The 27,477-nt window shown below is 37.1% G+C and overlaps 1 protein-coding gene across 1 annotated transcript in view; it reads left to right on the forward strand.

Moving 5' to 3' along the window:
- The first annotated feature begins 16,044 nt into the window (after positions 1 to 16,044).
- Positions 16,045 to 27,477, forward strand: part of LOC144439144 (prokineticin receptor 2-like) — an 11,523-nt gene continuing 90 nt past the window's right edge. Inside the window, exons 1-2 of the mRNA XM_078128413.1 lie at positions 16,045 to 16,439; positions 26,838 to 27,477. The exon at positions 26,838 to 27,477 is cut by the window's right edge and continues 90 nt beyond it. Of these exons, the coding sequence (XP_077984539.1) occupies positions 16,045 to 16,439; positions 26,838 to 27,477 (1,035 nt within the window). The remainder of the gene's footprint in view (positions 16,440 to 26,837) is intronic.

Consider the following 27,477-nt stretch of genomic DNA (forward strand, 5'->3'; position numbering starts at 1 on the left):
ATGTAAATTAAAACTTATAGTTATGTTTATAGTCGTTACGTTTTCAGTTTATTGTGGTACCCGCTTGATGCTTTCTCTGAAGATGCCGACGGGATCAGTCTAAAATTCAGTTCTGGTGTATAAACTACAATGTATCACACATATCATGACTCTCACTATCCAATCCATCGGCTATACACTGGAGAACACAAGGACTATACTGACTGTTTTCTATCCAGCACGAAATAAATTGAGAATACGTGGAACTTATATGTACATGAACAGTAGCTCCGACAACTCTGACAAGTCTCTATATACCCCACCAGGCCTCTTTGCTGGAGTTCGCGGAGCGTGTGTTGTCAGTGCTAATCTCGTCTAGTTCCTATCACCGTGTTCCTAAACAGTATCGTTACCATTTACACCTCCACTCACTAAACTTGGTTTAGTCATAGAAAATAGAGAGGACCCTCTCTATTGTCTATGGTTTAGTTAGATACCAATTGGCATCTGGACTAGAGCTAATCACGAGTCCATCACAACGTGCATGCATCATTTTCTGATGTCCGCATTTGATTTGGACATTGAAGTAAATGATTTTACATTTCTGAGTCTCATTCGGTATTTTTCCACTGTTCTATATGTGGTAGCTACTACTTTTGGCACAATAAAAAAAAAAGATGTTACGAAGACGAAAAAAAATATAATCGAGATGCACGATAAACATTTTTGGAAAAAAAGTCACATAAATGACTGCAGTATCCATATTTTTAATTGGCATGATTGAAGACTTTAAAAAATGAATGATGATAAAAGTGAGATTTTGCCTCAGTGATGGTTTTTCTATACAAGCGATAACATCACGATACCGGGTACTTCACAAACATTATCTCACTGACTTCAAAACCATAGTGACTAAATCGTTTCGTACAATTAGACGGCATGATGTTTTTTACGTCTCGCACAAGCATATACAATGGTACACTTTACCAAATTGTAATAGACCATGTAAATATTACATTGACCGATGCAGATCTTGCTCGCGCAGGTTGGGTAGATTTATATGCTACGTTATGCCTTAGGCCTAAAAAATAACTGTTTGGTTTCTGTTACCCGACCCACCTAGTTTTTCACTGCCGACCCTTAACTTTTTTTTACGTGTTCTTGAAAAACTAACAAAATCGCAACAATTGTGAAGTCTCACGAGACATAGTGGATGCAGAAACTGACATCAACTTAAAAAGACAATATAAAACTGTTCCTCCAATCTGTAATGGTTGTACATCTAATGGAAAGAAGCCAATAACACAGAGATCATTTGGAAAAAATGGAAAACCAGAATTAGACACTCGCACATGAATAAAAATAAATCTACCTACCCCACCTATTTATTTATTTTGCCTAATCGGAACAACACAATTTTTTTAATAGGCCTATTTCCTAACTCAAGCTTAAATTATTGGACCCTTGTGAACCAAAAATGTGCGAAAATACAACGCCAAAATAGTAACGCTTTGCACGGTTTTCACACTGAGCAATACGATTAGATCATAGACAGTGAAGTTCTCCAGTGTCTCTGGTTAGACCGACAACAATGAAACCGTTAGCGGGATCTCAGAGTCATACTCATTCACATACAATTTTTTATGGCTGTTCACGTTGGTTAGCAACATCTCTGTCTTTGAGTTTGAATGAAATCGCTGCCATTCCCTACAGGAAACTGTTCTATGGAATTACATGCCAGGAGCGCTTTCAATATCATAGAATGTTTTGTTGATCTTTTTTTTTTCTTTTTTTCTTTTTTTTTCTTCTTTTTTTTTTGGGGGGGTCGACAACTTTTACCAAGACAACCATTATATTAATCATTATAGTAACTACCTAGCATGGCTAATAGCCATACTGAGGTAGAACTGTAGATTGCTAAAATGTTATGGGTTGCTGGTTGTACACAACCTCAGCATATGCCACTTGACTTTCAGGCATTAATAGGTGGCAGAAATAGTCCGCACCAGGGCCGCTCTGTAGTCCGCATAAAAGGGTGACTAAGCCCAGACAATATTGTCCAGACCAGATTTGGAGGTGTGAACGCATTTAAAGCTGACTCGGTTCTAAATCTTGGTGCATATTCATGAGGTCGACACCTAGAAAATGAACCATGTGTACATTTCTTTTGTCTTTTGTTAGTTAATTTATGCGGGTAAACTGTGTCTTCACTAACATTTTCCACTAAAAGTTTCAAAATTGTCTTGTTTTTTGAAGGACTACTATAATAATATTTCACCGCCCTTGCTTTATTGTCATATCAGGAAAGTCAAGAACTTGACAAAAGCTATTCAAAACAAAGTAATCAAAGTTGTAAAACCAAAATGGTGCCGTGGAGAGTTGTGTCTGGTCATGTTCTGATCATGGAAGTATAACCCACGGTCTGATCTAGTAGCAGTATATCAACGACGAATCTACATTACAAACAAACAAACAAACAACACACACACACACACGGTGATATTAAAAAGCACGCAACACAAAGGTTGGTTCACATCCCTCGCATCAGTACCGGTACCCATTCTACTGAGTTATAAATATAAATCACATTCTCAGCTACAACATTGAACTTGTATGATACAAAAATCTTCAGAATGTGCGGGCCATATTTTCACTACCGGCATTGGCAGTCACCATCACTGCCTTTAAAAAAATTAATACAGATAAATGGAAGCAAAAACAATCCTCTTGACGGTAGTTTAGTAGTCAGTTATGAATTATGTAACGTTAAATAACGCTATTCAAATATTTCCCTCTATGCCTCCCATATACCGATAGTAAATCTTCAAACATCCATACAGACATGCGGACTTTGCTCCCTACTAGATACATCCATGTTTTACGTTACTTTCGTATTGCAAATTTAGCTGATGATGTCATGTCAAAGCCACGTGGTCTAAAAACCTGAATCTCCGTACATACATTTCGATATGAAATTATTTATCCGTGATGTTTAGAATTTTGGTCGGTCAATATAGTTTCAATGACCAAGTGTGACCCCCACTGATGTCTAAAGTACTAATATCAGTACCTGACCGGCCATGGCCATGGCCTTGTTTTTGTTTTTGATTTTCTTCAATATTCAAATCTACGTAATGTCTGGTTTGTTAGGCCATAAATTCCAAGCATATTTACCATGATATCACAAATATAGACCAGTTACAGAAAGTAATAAGTGTCAGCAAAATACTGTAATATCGACACTGTTTCAAGGATTTTAGGGACGCTGGTGCTTGGATTATTTTACGGTTGACATTACCTAGCCAGTAATATAAGGAGTAGTACATGGGTATTTTATCCCTGGACTCTCTGTCTGTTTATATCGAAATGGAATAAGCTGAAACAGTTCTTCTTTGAGCAGGAAATATGTTGTGATTATGGATATTATATATATACATGTATATAATTGCCAACACATCGGCAACGAGAGTAATGACATTGACTATACGTAATATGTAAAGATGTAGTGTAAAATTGGAATACGGTCGTCAGGAACTAGATTAGGGTAGGGGGAGGCTCAGGAGAAAAATTGTTGTCACGGGAAAAAAAACGAATTGGGACGTGCGTGAAAATTCGGATTGTCTGAAAGGGGCCCGGAGTCACGTACAAATATTTTGCTCATGAGTTGAACCAAATTTAACTCCAGGAGCAGACGTTTAACAAGCGTATTTTTAAAAGGGTGACTGGCAGAGAATGTGTGTCTCTTGAAGGGTAGACAATATACTCGCGATAGACTATGGGTTTCAGGCCACTGTGTCAGACGTGGTCTTGGAGGAGTCAGTACAATTCCTCCAAGAGTGGTAAGAGGCCAAGCCTGAAATAGACGGGTTTGCAAGTAGAAGTTTACATGCCTTGTCTGTGGTTTACATTGTGCACGCAAAACATCTCACAAAACCGGCCATAACTAAAGCGGCATATCAGTAAATATGAAAAACGTGATCTTGGTAATTTGGATACCAGTTCTGAAAATATTCTCTGGGAAAATAGGTTAAAATGAACATCGAGATAGCTGCCTATTTCCCATTGTTTATAAATCGTCAAGAGGTTAAGCTATCCACTCAGATGAACCACTCTTTGTCACTTTATAATCTGGCATTATACATGGGATAATTTCCAAAATGTACATGTTTTATCGTTTCATTTTGGACTTTATAGAAGTTGATGACTAAAATTACCTTACCCTCGATGAAAGTTATGAATGCGACTAGGTTTTACCATAGACAGGGTGGAGGGTCTATGGTTTTACCTACTAGAATTAGTTGCGACAAGATTGTAAATGCACATGGGCGAGTTTTGCCAGATTGCTTTATTTCAAGTGATTTGAAAATTGTGAATGGCGGACTTGGCCGTGGTCCATCGAATTGTCGAGTACTACCGTGGTGGCACTAGTCGTTCCTCACTGAAACGGCAAGTGCCACCTTCCGGCGATATTTATTGTCTTTGAACCTTTCTCAACAAATAAATCACACATAACTCCCCAAACGCTTCCATTCTAGAAATCCGGTGCCGACCCTAAACCTTTTTAATAAAGAAGAAAAATCAGTAAAATCGAGAAAATTGTGAGTGAAGTCTTGCCAGAAATGGTCATCAACTTAAAAAAGACAATAAAAAAAACGCGGTTCTTCCAATCTGGAATGCAGAGCAGATGTCTTTGAAATAGAATTATTTAGTTTGGTTTAAAATTTAGTTGAAGTGGGCACAAAACTTGATTTGGTTCTGACTGTTCTGAATTTAGGGACACGAAATCGTCTCCCTGATGGCAGGAGTTCAAAGTGTTGGGACATAATGTGGCCTTTGTCATTTACCATTTTCCCAGCTTTGTTTTGTACACGAGATGTAAACATTTCATTCAAATTAGTCTACTTTTCACTCAATACTTTACTAAACACATTTACAATTTTGTTCAAGACACTCTTGTAGCTAGTCCCTAGACTACCAAACCAGCACAAAAAAGAAAATGTTAAACCGACTCAAAACTCCGATAGAATGTCTGTAATACCTTGGCATTTACAAAATTTTAGGCCCCTCAATTGTTGTAGACAGTAAACTCTAGATTGACATTTCTTGTTAATGAAATCTGTGTTGGCCTTAACATTTGATTTATTATCCAAGACTGTTCCTATATATATATATATATATATATATATATATATATATATATATATATATATATATATATATATATTAGTCACCTGTTCAACTTTAACATTGTCAATAAAAAGGTCGGGCACTACTTTAGGGTTCTTCCTAAAGTCGACCTTTCGTCCAAGTAGTTTTCTTTACACCAAGTAACAAACCTATCAACTTCATCGAAATAAGTACGGTCAGAATTTGACAGGTCAACTAATGCAGAGTTATCAGAATATTTGATAAGTGGATTTGTATCGGTACCTGATGAGCAGTCATTTGTGTAAAGTGTAAATAGTTTGTGTGAGAGTATCGTGCTCTGTGAGGCACCCCTAAATGTTGAATGGAAGGCTGAACTTAATTTTTGGTAGCGAACAAACTGGGAAAGGTTGACAAGAAAATCCATTATCCAGAGGATGAGTTTGGGGTTAACGTTTAAATAACTAAGTTTATGAGCCATCATGTTTGGTTGACTTCTGTTAACGACTGATGAAAAATCAATAACCAATAGTCTTACAAATGAACTTGGTTTTTCAAGATGTGTATACGCATCGTGAAGTAATGTGAGAGTTGCATTATCAGTACCTCTATTACTTTAATATGTAAATTGGTATGGGTCAAGGTGTGAATGTTTTTGTGGGTTTTGACAAAGTAAAATACGCTCGAAGCATTTCATCACAATGGAAGTCAGTGCTACAGGACGATGCCTTGGAAGTTTTTAGGGACCGGACAGATGGTAGATGTTTTCCAAATGGTTGATATCGTATGATCATTGTACGACCAATTGAACAATCTACTGGAAACACTAGCTAACTGCGATGCATAGACATTCAGTAACCTACCACATATGTTATCAGGACCCATAGCTTTCCTTATATTTAGTTTCTTAAAAATAGACAACTCGTTTATCACTGATTTCAAATTAACTCTTCTTTTCTTCTTATTTACTCTCAAGATCTAACCCGATGTTATCTATTTCCTTTCCAAAATCGTGAATATCAAAGCGACAGTACATTACAACTTCGCCTCGCCACCACCCTGTGTTGCTTGGCAAGGTGGTAAATAAAACAAGTTTGCCTTTGGGATTATATTAACTGGGATTGTCGACACTGAATAATCCGGTCAATCATTGCACTGCGCTCATTGTATGTCACGGCGTACAAGTATAAACGACGTTCATACTTCCATGACCATAGTTTCTGCGACCTGTCATTTGTTTGACCATAGACACTCCACCTTTGTGGAGGGTCCATGGTTTGATGGGATGCGTTAATTCTGGCAAACTTGTTTGGCAAATCGATCTGACGCAATATAGCTTGTGACCGTGGCATGCATAGCTTGGGTCAAAATCTATAACACCATTAAAGTATAAATAATGTTTAAACTTCCACGATAACACATACCTTTGAGAAATTATACTGACAGTATAATTACTCCAAGCACAGACTATTCTCGTGTCAAACCCCGACACGAACTTGTTTTTCCTTGAAGAGTATATCTCGTGAGACCTATGGAAATTATCAAAATCTATATTGTAGTTGAAAAGAGCAAGAATGAATAGAGGGGAAATTTAAGGGACATCATTTCTATATACACGTGTATTGTGCAAAGAACCCGATATCTTTGACCGCGTTGCCGTCAACCGAGCAATGGTAATATATATATATATATATATATATATATATATATATATATATATATATATATATATATATATATATATATATATATATATATATAAGAGGTAAGTCATAAACTGAAGGAAAAGTGCTCAATACTGAGAAGTAGAGCTGTATTTACACAAAGTACACAAGTTATGGTACGGAGGCCGTTACGATCTTCAGACGACTAAATAACGGAAATTCAAGTGATAGAATTCGAACTCACAGAAGAACTGGTACCCGGATGTGATGCGCGTTGTTGAGTGACATGGTGGAATGATAGAATGTATTTGTTTTCGTGGACGATTTAGTGGACGATCTAGTGGAATTAGTCTCTAAAAAAAACCATGAATCATGGTCTGAGTACTTCACAAATGTATTCAATGCTCAAGTCCAAAGTGATGAAAGTTTCTCGATTTCCATGATCTTATCAGATCCACCTTGATAGACATAAATTCAGGCATTAATGGTGAGATTAATATCCGACTGTAGTCTTTTGGACAAGGTAATTACTTTGATAGTCTAGTTCCTATACTGTATCATTACCATTTATACCTCCACTCACAGTATAGTCAGAGTCGTTACTCTAGAAGTCTTGAAATGCATGAGATGCAATTTAAAATTCATTTAAAGCCACCCACACAGTCATTAACATCATGTCTTTGTTAATAAATCACAAAACTCTAACCAATAACACAGTCCCTCATAAAGTTAGTGTTTATTGGGACAGTAATGTTCAAATGTGGTATATTTGTCAGCTCATGATGCTACTTATATACTGTTTACATCACCAAAACATTTAGGTTTCACTGATTGGGTGAACAACTTTTTGTGCTATTTGAGGGGCTTTTGGCTAGACGTGGTTTAGTTAGAAACCATATTGGCATCCAGACTATTACTTTGAAGGAGATCATTGAAGAACAATAAAAATAAAACTCAAGGTGTGGATATGGGATCAGTTTGGCATTCTACATAGACATTCTCCAACAATTCTTGTAGACATGTTATGTAACCATTTTTTCTTCACGAAAGGCATGTTCCCACAGGAATCAATGGGGTAGGGGTTTCTAACATTGTCTTTTGAAAGTAAATTACATGTATGTCAAAACTAAAATTATTGTATTTACTAAGAGATGAAATTCTTAAGAAAATTGAAAAGTGGTTATTGGTGGTCATAAACTCGACGTTGTTCGCTTTTTATGAATATCTAGGCGTGATTATGTCAAGCAGTGGTCTATGGTATTTAGCGCTTGCAGCTCAAGCGAGTAAAGCAATGATTGCGGTCATGAGTCAACTTGCAAAACTTGGGGACCTCCTAGTCAAAACTAAATTTAAAAGTTTTTGACTGTAAACTATTACCGATATTAAATTATACAGTGGAGATTTTGGGTTTTAATAGGTCTACTGAAACTGAACGTGTTCAAAGTAAATTTCAGTGTTATATTTTGAGTCGTATATAAACATATATGTAGTCTTTGAGTATGGGAGCTACAAAAATGCTTGACAAGTGTTCATTACGGGAAGTAGGCTGAAATGTTTTGAGATTGCTGAACGAGAGCTGCAAAACTTTAACCTCAGACCACTTCTCCTCAGCCCTGGTTCAAGTTCTTAGGTCATAGTGGTGTAAACTACATCTCAGACCACAATGTAGTGACCTGAGACTACATGTACATGTAGGCCCTACCTACTGGTATATTATGTAACTGCACTTGACGCCAGTGTGATTTCTAACTAAACTGTGTTATTGAAAGAACCGATGTGACGTCATCTGTTTTCTTTGTACCTGACACAATCCCAGCTGCTGTATTTTGGGCATGTTCAAGAGGGACAATGTTTTTAGCTGGCAGCCCATACAGAAGGGCCATTCAGTAGTCAGGTATCGATGATATAAGTGCATGACCAAGGTTCTGACAAACTCCGTTTGTAAGATACTGGCGTATGCGACCATAGACAGTGGAGGGGCCCCTCCACTGTAAATGATGCGACCTATTGTTCGGGGGTGAAAAAGAACTGATCTACATGTCAACGAGATGTGCTTCTTGAGGTTATAACGGTCATCAATTGTTACACAAATGGTACATGCTGAATCCACTAACTGCACAGAAGACGATCCCATGTTGATGTGGTTCATGAGACGAGGAAGCCTGTTGAACTGAGACGTGATAAGGAGGACCTCGGTTTTGCCATCATTAAACTAGCTTATTTTGGGTCGTTTAATATCATGTGCAACAGTTTCCATCTTAGTTACTGTAGTTGACGTATGTGATTGGGGAAATATATTGGTAAATCTGGTTGTCGTCTGCATGTTGTTGCATATTGAGATTTTGATGTCGGATTAGCTTTCCAAGTGGTGATGTGTATAGACAGCATACGCGTGTAAGAGTGGACCAAGCACAGGGTTTTGTGACACTCCACACTGCAAATGTTTGGTTTCTGATATGCCTTGTACAGAAATGGACTGTTGTATATCTTTGAGGTATAAAGACTCTAGTCGAATGCCTGTAATACAGAGCTCGGAATAAACTTGAAATTATGCTGGAGTCAGAATTTACGGGGGGGGGGGGGCATGAACAAAATTGAGGTTCAAAGGGAGGGGGGCATGACAATTGTGATGGTCTGAAAGGGCCCCCGAATATTCTGCTCATGATTTGAACCAAAATTAAACCTCAGGAGCAGTTGTTTACCAAGTAAATTTACATTTGTATAAGTGTATGCCTCTCTCTCTCTCTCTCTCTCTCTCTCTCTCTCTCTCTCTCTCTCTCTCTCTCTCTCTCTCTCTCTCTCTCTCTCTCTCTCTCTCTCTCTCTCTCTCTCTCTCTCTCGTCGCCGTATGTCTCCTTCTCTCTTGCTCTATCTCTCTGTGTGGAGACTTTGTTGAACATTCAAACCACAGGAGCAATCGTTTACCTTGTACTTTGCAAAATTGTTCACTTCATTTACCTACCACACATTTAATTATTAGGCAGCCAATGGCCAAACGAATGTGTGTGTCTGCCAAAATATCTATGTATTAGTTAAAGCGTAGGTAATACAGTTGTAAAATAATTTAATGAGAGTACAATTTGGGTATTGAAGACAATTTTCAAGTACTTTATGGCTTCCAATAATGTGTATGGTTTGAAATATTATGCCGCTAAATGGCCTCCTACATGTCCTTATTTTTCAAACAATTGCCTACTGTGGGAGGGGGACACACCCTCCCCACTAGTTATCGAAGGGGGGTGCCGTTTCTGTCAAGACATAGGATTCAAAAAGAAAACTCTGCTGGTTAAGTTTTTCCAAGTACAGGTTACAGCCCAATGAGCCCACATCCATTTGTAAAGAAATCTCTATGTCTGATATGTATGGACACTGAAGTTGATTTCCACTGTTAGCTTACAGTGTGTCATATAGTGTACCATACTGTACTTCTCTGACGTGTATGGGGAGGGGGTAATGTATAATTGCATATTAAAATATGTGCAGCCGGGGGGGGGGTATGGACGTCGCCATCTTTCAAGCGCTAAATTACCTGTTAATCGAGATTTGTTTCAAAACATTAGCATGGTTGATAATATATGTGAAAGGGGTAAACTAAGAATGGTTTCTGGGATCGCCTAAGTCAACACGACATATATTGTGGATGGTCTGAGATATTCGATTACGATTCACATCGTCCGATTTCCAATCGTCCCAATATCCATATTAACATTCTTTATCGTTTCAAAATCGTCTCCCCCTCTCTCTCGTCTCCGTATCGAAACTTATTCAGTCATAAAATCATCAGGTTTCTGACAATTTCCAATACCTGTTACAAGAAAGACTGCAGTACAAGAATATTTGGTTAGCTACATGTATTACATCTGATGCCTTATACGTGACACGCACGATAATTGTCCAGTTTGCATCAGAGGGTGTGCCTCGCCTTCTGTACATGTGCCGTACGTCTGGCTTGTCTGTCAGTGTCACATTTTGCTTCCCCTCTTCAGTTTTCTCAGATGTTTTAAGAATTTAAACATAGTCAGTGTCTGATCGACAAAAATTCTTTCCACTGAAGTTTAGAAAACATTTAGTGCAACTCTACGTAAACGTCATGTTGATGCATCATACATCATCATGAGACGTCACATTGACCTCACACTTCGCTTCGCGCTTCCTTCAACGTCCGGTCGTTATGAAACTAGTTCGAAGGCTTTCGCTAGCGATAGCGTGGCCAGTCTTGTTTTACTGCGTAATCGTCTAATGTTTTCCAAATAATTATGAATTAATTTATCTTTTTGTTTACACTTTGGGTATTTTACTTGCTATTAGAACTCCCGGGCAACTCATATTTAATTTTCCAACCTTAGAATTTGTTCAATGATCGTCAGGTTTGAGTACTTTCCTAAGCCGGTCCCACAACTGTTATACTTATAAGTTATAGCTGGGCGTTGTGACCGGTAACCGGCTATTATCTACATCACTGCCTACTAGGTACGTCAAAAACACACCGTTCGCACATGTGAGCCTGATTTTAGGCAAAATATCGGGCTATTAGAGTGCATACAGGCCCTTTTGTTCGCTTGTATTGTTTGCATTTGGTATTTGGCATTTCGCACGTTGTTTATTTGCACCATTCACAGTGTCTTATCATGCTTTGTGTAACTTGTAAGCCTAATCGACAACTGGGCCAACGGTTTTTACTAGACAAATTTGAAACAAATTTTGCGTCAGTTTGATGGTAAACCTGCTATATTGACTACCAAACTTAGTTAACCCCAGTTATTTTTACTCATGTTGCATCACCATATATTTAGAAAGAGTATATATGAAATATGAGAGCCATGTGAAACTTCTTCAGTGCAAAATGGGATGAAGATATGAGGGCAAAGTCAGTGCTCCTTATAGTCTCGCTGCCAGACTCGAGACTATCGTCCCTAATCTGTTTACCGAGCGGCGCAGCCGCGAGAATAGAGGGGGACTGGTCCCGCTCTTCTCGCGGCTGCGCCGCTCGGTAAACAGATTAGGGACGATAGTCTCGAGTCTGGCAGCGAGACTATGCTCCTTACAGCAGTTTGTTTTTCCCGCATATGCATACATTACCCATAATCCTTTTAAGTATTCTGCAGATATCTGCGCAATGTGCACTCATGACTCATGAAAATCTGGAATGCACTGATCGAAGCCAATTGTACAGTTATACTATAAAAACAGGAGTTATGAGTATAATTGAAATAAAACAAGAGAATAAGAGATGAGGGCCCTCAGAATCGTCACGTAGAGTGATATAACAGTTACATGGATGCCGGGCATGTACCCATAGGTACGGGCCCGGGGGGGGGGGGGGGTTCTGCATGCCGAACGTCATTAAGTATTTCCTTTACTTTGGTGCTCATGATCGTAATTTCGATGATGCCCAAGATATTTGAGGCGTGAATACCTGTTGTTCTTCTAAAGGCTTGTTTATTACTGTGAAGATCACACCCTAACACTTAATTGTTCTATAAACGACACATGGACAAGAATACTATTCCCATAGAGGTTAGTCTAGTTAATTCCTGATGGACCGTATTTCGTTCAGCGTTACGTTGTACATAACACGGTCAGTCAGAAACTATAGACGACATGGACGACATGGATGCCATATAATATTCCCAATAGTCACTCAATTTTACTTAGCTAGAAATAATGTCCACAGACTCAAATCTGTCAGCACGTCTCTACTGTGAGTTTGTTGACGCTATTGGCCGGTCAGGTTTGTTAAGAAGCTCCATACACTAGCAATATTTGTGGCCCAATTTTAAACTATTATTGGAAACGATTGTCATGTCATCTAAATCTGTATTACTATGCATCAAACGCGTAGAAATGTGAAACACGTTTAGTGGTGGCGGTATGTAGTGCATAATGAAAAGGCGTACTACGAACATTTATTTCAAAATGAGCCCTGTGATATTACAATCTACGTACGTCCTAACCATGTAGTTCATATCATAAGCCTGCTTATATACATACATATGTATCGAATACACTAGCTACACGTATAGCGTTTATGTACGTATTGATTGCAAGCACGGTAGATTTGAATATTCATTTGTTTACTGCCCGGTTATGGGGGTGAACTCATGAATATATTCTGAACTAAATGCAAATGTATTCAAATCACTTCCGACTCGCAATCTGAACTATTTTTCAGATCGAGTATAATCCGATTAGACAGGCGCTAATGGGAAAGTACAGAAACGTCCACCTCATCAGCATAAAAGTACAGAATTGAACTCAATCTGAACTATAGTACGGAAAGTGTCGTAAACTGTACTATTTTTTCTACTAGTGTAAGGTGACAAGAGGCGATTTCACACCTTGTATGTATGTATGTATGTATGTATGTATGTATGTATATATGTATGTATGTATGTATGTATGTATGTATGTATAACACATGTGTTTTGCGTTATATCTCAGTATCAATAATGCAACCGCAAATTTCCTTCCAAGGTGTCGAATGGGAGAAATTTGCTCCCCCTTTTTCTTGTGTGCCTATGAAACGAATGTTGCCCATAATGATTTTATAGTTACTAGAGTATCGGCTTGTGTTCAATATCATTGATCGACGTTTTCTAAAGATAGATTTGTTACCGACAGCAGTAGTTCATGCATATTATAAATACACGTTATAATAGTATTGTTCACTTAATAATGTTTTAAATTACAGCTGAGGTGACAAGAGGCGATTTGACACCTTTTAAGAGAATAAAACTTTAGGTCCTCGTTTCACGGGTCATGTCTCAGAAACGTATCATCTCGTGGTTTAATAAATTCTTATGTGATTATACTGCAGGCTAACCTTTCTATGCTGCCTGCTATCAGTCGTGAAGATACTGTACGTCTGTTTACTTTACCTGGCAATCAATTATATAGGAGATTGATAAAACCTATGTATATTGTTTGATAAGTTGTGAATGTGTGTGTGTATGTATGTATGTATGTATGTATGTATGTATGTATGTATGTATGTATGTATGTAGCTTTTCCACTAGAGTTAAGAACATTATATACAAGCATTTTAATATCTTACGTTCTAATAGAGTTACCAATTCATTATTTCCTGAAGTACCTTTAACAGCTTGGCGTCGTGATACCAGTCTTAGAGATATGGTGGTCCATACAGAACACCATGGATTGGAAGTTAATGCTGGTTCATTTTCATGTGATCGCACTCGATGTGGTACATGTCGTTTCATTATTAATAGTAATAATGTTTTTGGCCCTGTGTGGCTGCTACGAGTAGATTTACTTGTATTAGTACTAACGTAGTGTATTGCATTACATGCCAGAAATGTGGTTTTTTATATATAGGTTCGACTATACGTCGTCTTGGTGATCGCTTCCTGGAACATCTCCGATCCGTATGACCAGACTAAGAATCGTAACTATCCCGTATCTATGTATTTTATTACCAACGATCACAGTGTATCAGATATGTCTATTTCAGGAATTTGTAAGGTTTCTTTTTTCTGGCGGTGAGAAACTATTGAGGTTGAAGGAAGAGGAAATCATTTTGCATCTCGGAACACTGGAACCCCTTGGAATTAATAGATTATTCACGGCATTCCCAGTCTAATCACGCTTATTTTATAGTTCAGGCGTGTTCTATTGGGTTCTATTTGGTGCGTGCGTGCGAATATTAGAACTTTTCACACGTATAACCGTTAATCACTCGCGGTTATCGTTCTGTTCCATAACATTCAGATATATTGAGGCGTTTACCTAATCTGTCTTGCATATAAATACCTTGAAAAAAGAATTTTTATTCGAAACGTCGGATTACATATATCTATTCGGACTGTCTCACAAGTTCCTTCTGGATTTTTTCTCTGTATGTATGTATGTATGTATGTATGTATGTATGTATGTATGTATGTATGTATGTATGTATGTTTGTATGTATGTATGTATGTATGTATGTATGTATGTATGTATGTATGTATGTATGTATGTATGTATGTCTGTCTGTCTGTCTGTCTGTCTGTCTGTCTGTCTGTCTGTCTGTCTTTCTGTCTGTCTGTCTGTCTGTCTGTCTGTCTGTCTGTCTGTCTGTCTGTCTGTATAACATATGTGTTTTTGCGTTATATCTCAGTATCAATAATGCAACCGTATCGCTAACAATGCCGTCCTCCTTGATTTCTGCGTAAAGTAGTACACCGTTATCGTTGATGCAAACTGTTAATGCATCACAAAACCTCAATAATGAAAGGTACTATCAACTTGAAGATAAATACTTGGTATCAGCTTGGCTTGCCAGACTATTTCTTTCCTAACAACAAACAGCAGACGACAAAAACGTGCTAAGGAAAATTTCAAATAGCAAATATATTAATGTATACGTAGCAAAGATACATCTAGTGTGCAAAACAACAAATTGTGATAGGTAGGACATATAGGTCAATCAGGTAAAAAAACAAACAAACAGGAAATAATCATGTGAAAGTGAAACTGGGAGATCGCATGAATTAATAAAAAAAAATGATTATAAAAAGGAAATGAGTGGAGTGGAGTATACCAATCTCTTTAAAGAACTACGAATATGAAGGGTAGCACGTATCAGAAAGAGGATTCAAATCCCATTTATTGCCTTGTTAGGTTGATAATATGATATGTGGTATATGTGCTTTTCAATCATGCATGAATTATAAATGATACAATATGGTTATAGTCACCATCACAACGATAGTCTATTACGGTTGGAAAGTAAAGCCACATCACACTCACATTAACAAACACACATTATTTACGTAACTTGGCTACCAGTCATGCACGTGTAAATATATAATGGTCGGAAGATTCACTTCATCCATCTGCATTTTGCTAGATTAATATTTCCTTTTAAATGTCAAAAGACTTCACGTGAGACTTCATTTCTCTAGGATACCAATTCTTCACTGATCTCCACTTCCTATAGAAAGCGGTTGATGAAACACGTCTCAGATTTATGTTAAAGGAGGTCTGACGTCAGAGATTGTTGAATTATACTAAAACATGCAACGATTATGTTAAGTGAGGGAGGCTGTGTGTGTATATATATAAAGAAAAGTTTTTGTATGTCCTTTATATCAGGATCTGTCTACATTTACACACACTGATTCATTACTTGAAACGATTTAGACTTCTAGACATATACGGTATAGTGTTCGCAAGATTTGAACTAGAACTGACATTGTTATATATTAGAATGAATGGGAAGTGGCATAACGCGTCTGTACAAAGATGGTCGACGCTCATGGAAGCATACCCAGGGTTTGATTTTGAGTCCGATGATGACTACACCAGTGAATACTATGGCGATTATAACTACCTTCCCGATGTGCATATTGCAGCTAAAGTAGTCCTCGCTGTCATACTCATTTTTGTTATCACGGTGTGTGGCTTCGGTAATTCACTTTTGTGTTTCACCATCCTCAGACTGAAGCGACTTCGAACAGTCACCAATCTGTTTATAGCGAGCTTGGCGATATCTGACGCAGTCGTAGCGTTATTCTGTGTACCGTTCAGTTTATACTATTATTTGGTACATGACTGGATTTTTGGAGGAGGGATGTGTGTTTTTGTAGGGACTCTCAAGGTGGTGTCCCTATATGTCTCTGTAAACACCCTCCTTGCCATTGCCATTGAAAGGTAAGTGCTTTATATTAACGCTTTTAAAATACACATTGACAGACATTTCCACGAGTACAGTAATCATTACATGTTACCACGAAAACGATCTATTTTTTTTAGTCAAATTACATTTCCGAGTTGCTTGAATATGTATCACATCTACATGTAGTACAGCTGCCAGTGCAAGAAAACACTAAAATAAAACATTTTCAAATTGATATTGGAAAGGAAATTTAAAGTATTGGAGGTAATCGGCTCTGGTGCCATCGATTAAAAGATCAAATCACATATTTTAAATACGCCAGCTGAGGCCAGAAAACAATATTGTTAGCTGAAGATTTCGATTTAAATCTAATGAAAAAGTGTACCCGGTGCCGGAGATCTGATAATCCTGTAATACGATTCCTGTGATTTTCTTTCGGAAAAGATATTATAGTTGTTCTAATGCGCAATCTCTCCAAAGACCAGTACACCCGTGTATTGATTCACTTTGGCTTCTGGCTGTACGTGTTTTCAAGAAGATGCCTTAATAGTTGGTGTTATATATTTGCACTATAATTCTACTTTCACTAGTATTTCTAGCTCTTGCGACTGAGTACTCAAACGTTATTCAATTGAAAAGAGTGTTTTAAAATCAAGTTGTGGCAAAACGAGTGATCACACTATATGATTAAGGTGTTTGAAAAACATGCAATATTTACATGACTGTATGTGTACATACACTATAATAACGATATTTATACGTTATAACGAAATAAGCTACGGTGCTCGCCACACTTTTTACAGCAGCGATTGTGAAACCCTGGCGCGGCCCGTTATCGTTACGCTATCGAGCGTCTGTAGTACGTTAAACATATTGCTCCAATGAGTTCTGATTTCAAGTTTCTCGCGATATGTTAACTTAATGGACGAATTAACTATCTCTCTGTACAAATGTTACTTGCACAAGAGATAGCGCACTTTGACGGCCCATCCCTCCCTGTTGACGATTGAGGTCATTTTGTATAATTGGTCGGGCGTGCAAAACAATAACGTGATAAAACTTGTGTGTAACTCGTGCTGAACTCTGATATGCTGACTTATCTTGGTACATAAAACGTCGCTTTAGTCCTTAGGAGGAATATGTCAGCATGACTAAATCATTCCAATGTGATGATTTGTCTACATGCAAAAATGAAAATATGTCCAGTAAGATGTATTTTGAGTGTGTGAATAGTTATTCATCGTAATATAAAGCACTTTGAGCTGACGATGAGCTTATTATATAGTACTACTCACCATGCATTTTACAGCATGATGCTGAGGACTAAAGCGTACAATAATACCAAGCAGAAAATGGAATATGTTGTGACATATAATGTAATAAATGAAATTGTATTCAACTGCATAGCAGACCAATTATACATTTGCAAAGAACAGAGACATAAAACTAGAATTTGAAAATATTCCATCATTGAGAGGGTAATTATAATGCCTACCAAGTCTCACATGAAATGTAACATATTAAAAATAAAATCTACACTCATATAATGTTTGTGAAGACAGAGATAACTGAATAAAAAAATCATTATAGTTGAAAGATGTATCAAAAACACACTGAAAGAGAAAACCATGTAAAGAAAGCATCGTGTTCTTGACAAAAAAAATACAGTGTACATGTAAATATAATCTCCATACGCAAAAGGGAAACAAAGTGCATGAAAAATTAAGGAGCTTGCCGACTATCTGATGAGGGCCATGTTATATGTTGTCTTTGCAGAAGCGGTCTTATTCATGGTCCATACAGTATCATATGCGGGAAAATATTATAACGGTTATTTTTCAGATGAAAAACATGAACCACGCGAGTAGTGGAGAGTGAAATTTACTAAATTGGCATATACTGTTAAGTTTGTGAGAAAGTCGTTCAGAGTGGTCGAAGTTTGGAAGTTAACGTGATACGAGATTTTCAGGAAAGAGCGCTAGCGATACATAAACGCCAACTGGCAGATGACACACATACACACGTCGTATTACGACGCAAAGATTGCCTTCCAAACTTTATAAATATCCGTGTGGCGTTTTTATGAACACGTTATTTGTTTTCCTGTAATGTTTCACTTTACAGTAACTTTGTTAGCCATAGAATTCGAACACTTTCTTAAATTTTCATTAATCTAACTGACCGGCTTTTTTTTTGGGAAACTCACTGGTCTGAACATATTCGTGTCGTTAAAAAATGAGAAGAAATTGAAAATGTCAATAAGAATGTAATTACAATATAACCTTTTTCTTGCGCTGTTCTTGAATGTAAAACATTAGATTCTAAAGGCATAATATGTAACTTGTCATTGATTTTACATAATCGATACCACATCATCATGACTATTGAATGTAAACGTGATCACACACATATTTTGCCACTATACTGTATACTTGTACATCCTTCTTTTATGACTTCATTCATTTGCCATACACTCTGAATTTTACAAAATAGCAAAAGTACGAATACTTGTACTGTGAATAACATACTTTTCAATGTCAAGTAGTCACCAACTAGATTAGTTATTCAATACAAAGAGTTTAAACATGTCAAAAGATAATTGATATGAATTTGCAAAATTCAATATCTTGGAGTTGTAACAGGTGCGATTGTTATCCTTAGTTTCCGTTCAAATATCTTGCATGTCCAAATATTCAAAACATTATATATTCCGTTCAAATATTTTGAAAGACAGGTAAATTACAGTTATCTTCTTCCACCAAATATTAATCATGTCTGAACCAATGAGAAGAGGTATTCAACAATTTGCCTGTGGCAATTCTACGATTCGAAAATGTCAAAAATGTATTTTTTCATAAAACCCTGTACATTGGTGAGATTTGCCTTATAATTTGTGTAGCAACATATGTCTGAGAGTACCGTTGAAATTAGAGAGGGAGTTGCGGGTGAAATAGTGTACAGTCGCGCACTTTAGAACGGGAAAAGACTGCACCGCACCATTAGGCTTGTTTGCCAAGTTTATCATGTATGCTCCCACTGTGCCAGATTCAGGCCGTGTGACTTTACCCCGCCATACCATTTACACAAGAATTGAAAGTGTACAAGACTTCTGATATATGTTATCTATAGACCACCATGTCTAACGACTAAAGGGAGTAAAGGTGACGTATAGTTTCAATGATTTAGATATGGAAGGCTTGGAAACATTTGTCACCGTTTGGAATGATACATGCAAGTGGAACACAGTGATAACCAGATGTAGACTACATGCCTTCCGTAAGAGCAAAAAAAAGCATGCCTTCCAACAAGCATTGTCGAAATGGAAAATTCTGAGCTACCACAAGTGTCAAGTCGCTTGATTGGACCACTAATTATGTAAATGACTCATCAAAATTAAAAGCTACATCAATAAGCGTAATAGGACACAGGCACTCTGTTATCATCGATGTATGTTCCTAATTACCCATGGAGATTAATTATACATGTCTCATCAAAATTAAAAGCTATAAGGACATGAAGTTGTGTATCAAGTGTTTGAGATATCATGTCGAAAAATAGACAGACACACACAGACAGACATACATATAAACACATACATATACATACATACATACATACATACATACATACATACATACATACATACAGAGAAAAAATCCATAAGGAACTTGTGAGACAGTCCGAATGAATAGATGTATTCCGACGTTTCGAATACAAATTCTTTTTCAAGGTATTTATAGGCAAGACAGATTAGGTAAACACCTCAATATATCTGAATGTTATGGAACAATTCAGTTGATAGTACCTTTCATTATTGAGGTTTTGTGATGCATTAACAGTTTGCATCAACGAAACGGTGTACTACTTTACGCAGAAATCAAAGAGGACGGCATTGTTAGCGATACGGTTGCATTATTGATACTGAGATATAACGCAAAAACACATGTGTTATACATACATACATACATACATACATACATACATACATACATACATACATACATACATACATACATACATACAGAGAAAAAATCCAGAAGGAACTTGTGAGACAGTCCGAATAAATATATGTAATCCGACGTTTCGAATAAAAATTCTTTTTCAAGGTATTTATATGCAAGACAGATTAGGTAAACACCTCAATATATCTGAATATTATGGAACAGAACGATAACCGCGCGTGATTAACGGTTATACATGTGAAAAGTTCTAATATTCGCACGCACCAAATAGAACCCAATAGAACACGCCTGGAATATAAAATAAGCGTGATTAGACTGGGAATGGCGTGAATAATCTATCAATGCCAAGGGGTTCCAGTGTTCCGAGACGGACAATGATTTCCTCTTCCTTCAACCTCAATAGTTTCTCATCGCCAGAAACCTTACAAATTCCTGAAATAGACATATATGATACACTGTGATCGTTGGTAATAAAATGCATAGATACGGGATAGTTACGATTCTTTTGTCTGGTCAAACGGAGATGTTCCAGGAAGCGATCACCAAGACGACGTACAGTCGAACCTATATATAAAAAAAACCCCACATTTCTGGCATGTAATGCAATACACTACGTTAGTACTAATACAAGTAAATCTATGTTGTTCTGTATGGACCACCATATCTCTAAGACTGGTATCACGACGCCAAGCTGTTAAAGGTACTTCAGGAAATAATGAATTGGTAACTCTATTAGAACGTAAGATATTAAAATGTTTGTATATAATGTTCTTAACTCTAGTGGAAATGCTACATACATACATACATACATACATACATACATACATACATACATACATACATACATACATGCATGCATGCATACATATGCATGCATGCATGCAGACAGACAGACAGACAGACAGACAGACAAAGCTATAATACCGTACGAAAAGTAAAAAACCGTCGTCGATGACGTAATCAAGATTTCACTCACAGTGTTTCTAATACGTTCGACACGAGTACAGTAACGGAGGTAATCGGCCATTCGTCTCGACGGTAGGTGGCACGTTGTCTTGAAAACCCTGAAGCCCATATATAAGAACACACAGCTAGAAATACAGACGTTGCCGACATTAATAATCATCGTAGTTATAACAGCAGGTTCCATATTTTCATTACGTCTGTAGGCTGTATATTTACCTATAGGCTTCCATACTTCGCTTACGTGTCTGTAGTCGAGTAGTATTCCTGTTACGTGTTATATTTGAAGAGGAGACGTAGCGGATGACCCTCCATCGACACCATAGTGCTTCGAGCTTCAACTGCCATACCATTTGATTACAATGTCAACACACCTAACAAATATAGACATACCTATCTCCTATGGCGTGAACGTTGTTTTTCTCTGACATACGCTCCACTCTGTGATCTGCGCTCAACCGTGTTTTATTTCTGAATTAAATGCGAAAACTTATGGTACAGGCGTATGAAAATGTTTACTTGCAACAGAATACACAACTAACACCTTCTGATCTAATTTTGGGGTTTTATTTTCTGAGCAAATGTGATAAATAGGTAGATTTTTTATTTTATCTATTTATTCTTTTTTCATGTGTGAATGCCTAGTTCAGGTTTTCCATATGGCCTTTGTGTTATTTATTTCTTCCTATCAACCTGACAAACGCTACAGATTGGAAGAACAGTTCTATGTTGACTTTTTAAGTTGATGTAAGTTTCCGCATCCACTATTTCTCCTGAAATTTAACCTTTTTTTTGCGATTTTATTATTTTTTTCTCGAATACGTAATAAAGGTTTTAGGGTCGGCAGTGAAAAACTAGATGGGGTCGGGTACGGTAATCGGCCTTATGCAACGGCTTCCGATACGATCGAACACAGCTACGGTAATACAGAGATAAATGTACTTTTGGGTGTATCCCACATTTTGCATTCAGATAATGATATTTTATAGGCAATTATTGTATGGAAATATTCCAAAATTGGCAGAATATTCTAGAACAGTGAGTAACACTTTAGTTTACCAGATACGAACGGAATATTCGAGTACACAACAATATAATCAAGACAATTTCATAATGTCCAGTGTCCCTAAAGGTAGAAATAAAAGTTATCATATCAAAAGTTTCGTCCATAAGGACAAATCGTCATTCTGTCAATATTTGCTTTGAATAGTTCTCTGTTGCAGGTACTTGAGTCAAATACTCAGCCACAATAAATCCTAATATTGTACACTGTGTTGAAGTTTACATTGTTTGCCAGACTTGTTATTAACGTTCCCTATGTTCAAAGCACGAATGATTGAGAGTACATATTTTCCTTCATTTCCGAAAAATATATTTGAAATAAAACACTGTTTGAAAGGTGTTCAAACAATTCATCAATAAACAAAATATACACTAACATTTGAATAATCATTCAATTAATAAAATACACCTCAACATGCAAATATATTAGTTCAGAAGAAAGTATATAGTTTGCATTACAAAATGGTGAGGATAATGCTATTTGACATTGGTTCTTCAGGGAAATCTCACAATTAAGGTTAGTATATTTAACAGAAAATAACGGCAAATCAAGTTTCCATATCTCAATGATAACAGCCTGGTAGCATTGTTACCTCCTGCAACCATTCTTACCACACTGCCTGAGAATTCAAATTTAGTATTTTCACGGACTTGGATATACCATGCGTAGAGAAACTTATTGGTTGTTTAAGTCACATGATGAGAGAGACTTCTCTCGCGAACGTCTAGGCATATCCAAAATAACTAAATTTTAAACTGAGTTCACAGACTTAGTGGAGAGAACGTTTGCTAAGTTCACTAATTCGCTTTCTATAGAAGAATAGCTTATTGCCATGCGTGGATTTTAAAGCTACTTCCCAAATTGATAATCCGTATTTCTCAGTAAAGTTTGGAATGCATGATTGTTTAACGAACGTGTAGGATTGATGCACAATTTACGTAAGTACTTGTAAGTGCTCTCTTTAGGACATGTTGTTATGACAATGGCTCTCATAATCTTTAAAAAGACAGGCAGGCAACGTTTCAAAGAATGGCATTTGTAGAAACGTCACTTTACGGAATAAAACATCCGAGAATCATTTGTCTTGATAATGGAATATTTATTATATCATGTGCAAATGGTTATTCTGTGATTCGGGGGTTGGAAATGATCAATGGTGTATAATGTCTCATCGAAAAAACTATGACTCTGGTCAGGTTGTTTGCAATAGAGTAAGGACAGCACAATTACCCTTGATTTCAAACAGATTTAGTCTATGATAGTTTAAGTAAAGAAGTGGCTCATATGAAACATTCTGACAAAGGTTAGGTTAAATTGGTTCTGTTTAATCTAATCTAATCCAATCTAATCTAATCTTACAATCCCGTTGTTCTAATGGGAGCTGTGTGCAATACCCTGGATTAGAAGAATTGTGATAACTTCATCCTACACACTACCAGATTATGGCCTTCAGGAATATTTGTTTAACGCCTTCTTTTGCATCCAGCTTGAGCTCGCTACCGCTTTTCACGATACACATTTGAAATAACACAATTATTCGTAAATAGCAGCATTTCTAACCCTCATCTGGCCGTAACCTGAACCTGGCAAATGTCTTTCCGTGATGTATGATAAAAGCCATTTCCACTTTCAATGTACGCTTTATTTTGAAGTCAAATAAAGTTTGATACCCCTGTCATTGAACAATATCAATGATCTTGGAATCGGTAGAAACAAATACATATTGACTTTGCCAATAATTTTGTCTTGTATTAATTTCCGACAAAAGCCAACTTTTGTCTTTGCCAATTTCAAGAGTGTATCACAGCGCAATGATAGAGGTATTACATTTTGTTGAACAGGAGACTGGATTATCATCAACGCAACGCAAAGAACTTCCCATACCACTAATTACAACTATGCAATCTGATAAGTAATACGTAATAATGATATTTATCTTCCACGTTATATGTGTTACATAGTTTGCACAGTATGTTCTTGTACTAACACCTTCACGTCTACGTAGTTCAAAACAAACAACCCGCTAGAAAAGCACCAGTGCGTTTGCTTGAATGAATTGAAGCAAGGAATGACTTCACACACACTGAGACAAACTTAGGTAAAAATAACAACACAACTGATATAAAAAACAACAATGGGTGTTTTTTTTATTTAGGTTGACACGTCGCCTTTATCAGTTTGTTTAGATATCTGTAAGTTATAATATAACAGTAACAGTCGTACTCAATGTTATAGCTTGTGGTGTTCTACCAGTAAACACAGTCATTGGATCGAGCTCCTGCATGTGGTGTTTATACTTTGATAAGTTACCGGCTGTGGCTAGTTTCATTCCTGCAAGCAAACGCACTGGTTTTTTTCCCCAGTAACTCTTCAATTTGTTCATAATATTGGTAGTACCATATAAGAACTACACGATAGGGCAAGGCAAAATCACTGTATCGAGTAACATGAAGTATGTAATAAAAGACTTAATGTAATCGACGTTTTACGTCAGTTAATTGACAAAACATTAAATGCCTCACTGATCTGTTCGTCTAAAGCGGAAACAGCTTTGCCCCAAGTGTTTCTATACAGCAATAATAAAGCAAAGCATTCTAGTATAAGCGGCAGTCCAAACTTCTGTAAAATTTAAAGACTTAATGTAAAGTTAAACAGAACTACGGTATCTAGCTTCAGGACTGATAGACAACGGCATCTACAAGCAGCGACATGTACTAGGAAACTTTAACATGCAATATAATCACACGAGAATTTATTAACCCACGAGATGATACGTTTCTGATCAGACATGACCGGTTAAACGTAGACCCAAAGTTTTATTTTCATGAAAATTGTGAAGTTTTCGTGTGACCTGAGCTCTAATTTAAAACAGTTTAAGGTGGACACTACTATATTAACGCACATACAATTAAAGAAGCTCGAGGAAACTCCTTGTCTGTGATTAACGTATGTGTTCTGTTCATCTTATATACCTGTTGGTAACAAGCTTACTTCAGAAATAGTCAATAACACTGAACACAAGCCGAGAGTCTTTTTAAAAACAAAATCATTTTCGGGCATTAAAGCAGAAGTAGCTTCAACTGGGATGGTTTTTATTCAACAAGTAACCAACGATATATTCACTGCAACTTGCTCATGATCAGTTACTTATAAAAAGAAAATTTGTCTGTTAATTAGTGGTCGATAGTATCCGTAGATGGTGTAGTGACATGTTTAAATCTTAAACGGGAGCTAGATTTGAATCTGTAACCATGTTAAAACTGTACTAGTTGTAACTGGAGGATCGATTTCCGACCAAACAACCACAATATAGTTAAAATACCAAAAACTAGACATTGACCCTGTCAATCAGTGGTCGATATTATCCATACGTATTGCAATAGGGGTTAAATAACGATCGTCGTTGAAGGCACTGATGATTGGGTTCGGACCCAAAAGTCAATTTGATTACACATATCATGTATACAGCTACAAAAAAATGCGTTCACTAATAGTTGATCCCATTCTGTTCAGGGTGTACGACATAACGAGTAAGTCATTTGTATCTTACAAGACAGACAGACAGACAGACAGACAGACACACACACACACACACACACACACACACACATATATATATATTCAACTGCAGCAAGTACTACTTTACTCACAACAAAGACACACACAAAAAAGAAAAAACGAGAAACACTATAATTCATCCCATCCCATACTATGCCGTGATACGTTTCCTAGTGGAGGGAAATAAACCTTGACGCTTACTTATTCAAATGAAAAGTCAATCGGAATGAGAATTATATGTGACACTCATTCTGATGGGATACGACAAGGTGAATTGCGTGCAGTCCTTGTTTGATTACCCATAGCCGTTGGGCAACGCCAACGTAAAATCCACGTAGTAACATTACTTCCCATGCGTTTTGTTTGTTTGGAGTCGGTTAATACAATAATTTATAACTTCCAGAACAAGTCTTCGTGTAAATAAGACTCAGTCAATCCGATTTTCTTAATTTGTGACAAATCACGGAAACTTTTATCTTGAAATGTTGCCCCTACAGGTTACTTAAGGGCAATATAATGATACGAACATAATATAAAATAATACAAAGAGGTACACGCTTTAGATTATCATTAGTATTAGTTAGCATTTTGAGGATTAGACGCAACAATTTCCTCTAAATGATTCCTCAGTCTGAATCGAACAGAGTCTACAGGCGACAAAACGTTTCTATTTTACAAACTTCTTCAAAAAGTTGCGATACATATTAAAATATGATGTTTGAGAGACAATTTTCTGGTCTATGGACACAAACTAATTGAACCTAGCCCTCCGTTGTTTAACGTATACGAGCAAATTGTTGCATAATATCCTCAAGCGCAAAACTAGGACTTTGTGGAGTATAAAGATGATTAAGCTATACATCTGATTCTTTTCATTTCTATTGCAGATACTATGTTATATTCCATCCATTAAAACCACGTCTACAAAAGGTTGCTGTTCTTGTCATCTCCGTGGTCATTTGGATTGTTTCCTTCGTTATTGCTATTCCTACGCCAATGCACATGGAATTCTCAAGTGGGAGAGACAAACAATTCCAAATGATCCATTTCTGTGGTGAATACTGGGCAGATAGAGTTGCCTCGCGGGCCTATCTTCTGCTCCTCAGCATCCTTGAATACATGCTGCCGATGTTGATAATGATTGTGGCGTACTTCAGTATCATACGGAAAGTATGGCTACGTCGTGCTCTTAGCTACTCCTCTCACCACCACCAGCAACATCAACAAGAGTTAACTTCAGACCCAAAAAAGAAAACCATCCGAATGCTGGCTACTGTTGTGGTAGCGTTCGGGATATGCTGGGGTCCCTACCATATCTATAGCATAATCGTACATTTCAACGAAGAAATCTTAATGCAAGTGCACAATGACATGACAGTGTTTTACATAGTTGAATGCCTCGCCATGGCTAACAGTGTTGTCAATACGGTTGTATTCTTTCTATTCAATGATACGTATCGTAAGGAATGCTGGGAAATGATGAAGACCCTGACTGGATCCAACAAGGCATCGAAAGGACGAGGGATT

The sequence above is a fragment of the Glandiceps talaboti genome, chromosome 8 (genome assembly GCF_964340395.1).
Source record: "Glandiceps talaboti chromosome 8, keGlaTala1.1, whole genome shotgun sequence".
In the NCBI taxonomy this organism is placed as follows: Eukaryota; Metazoa; Hemichordata; class Enteropneusta; family Spengelidae; genus Glandiceps; species Glandiceps talaboti.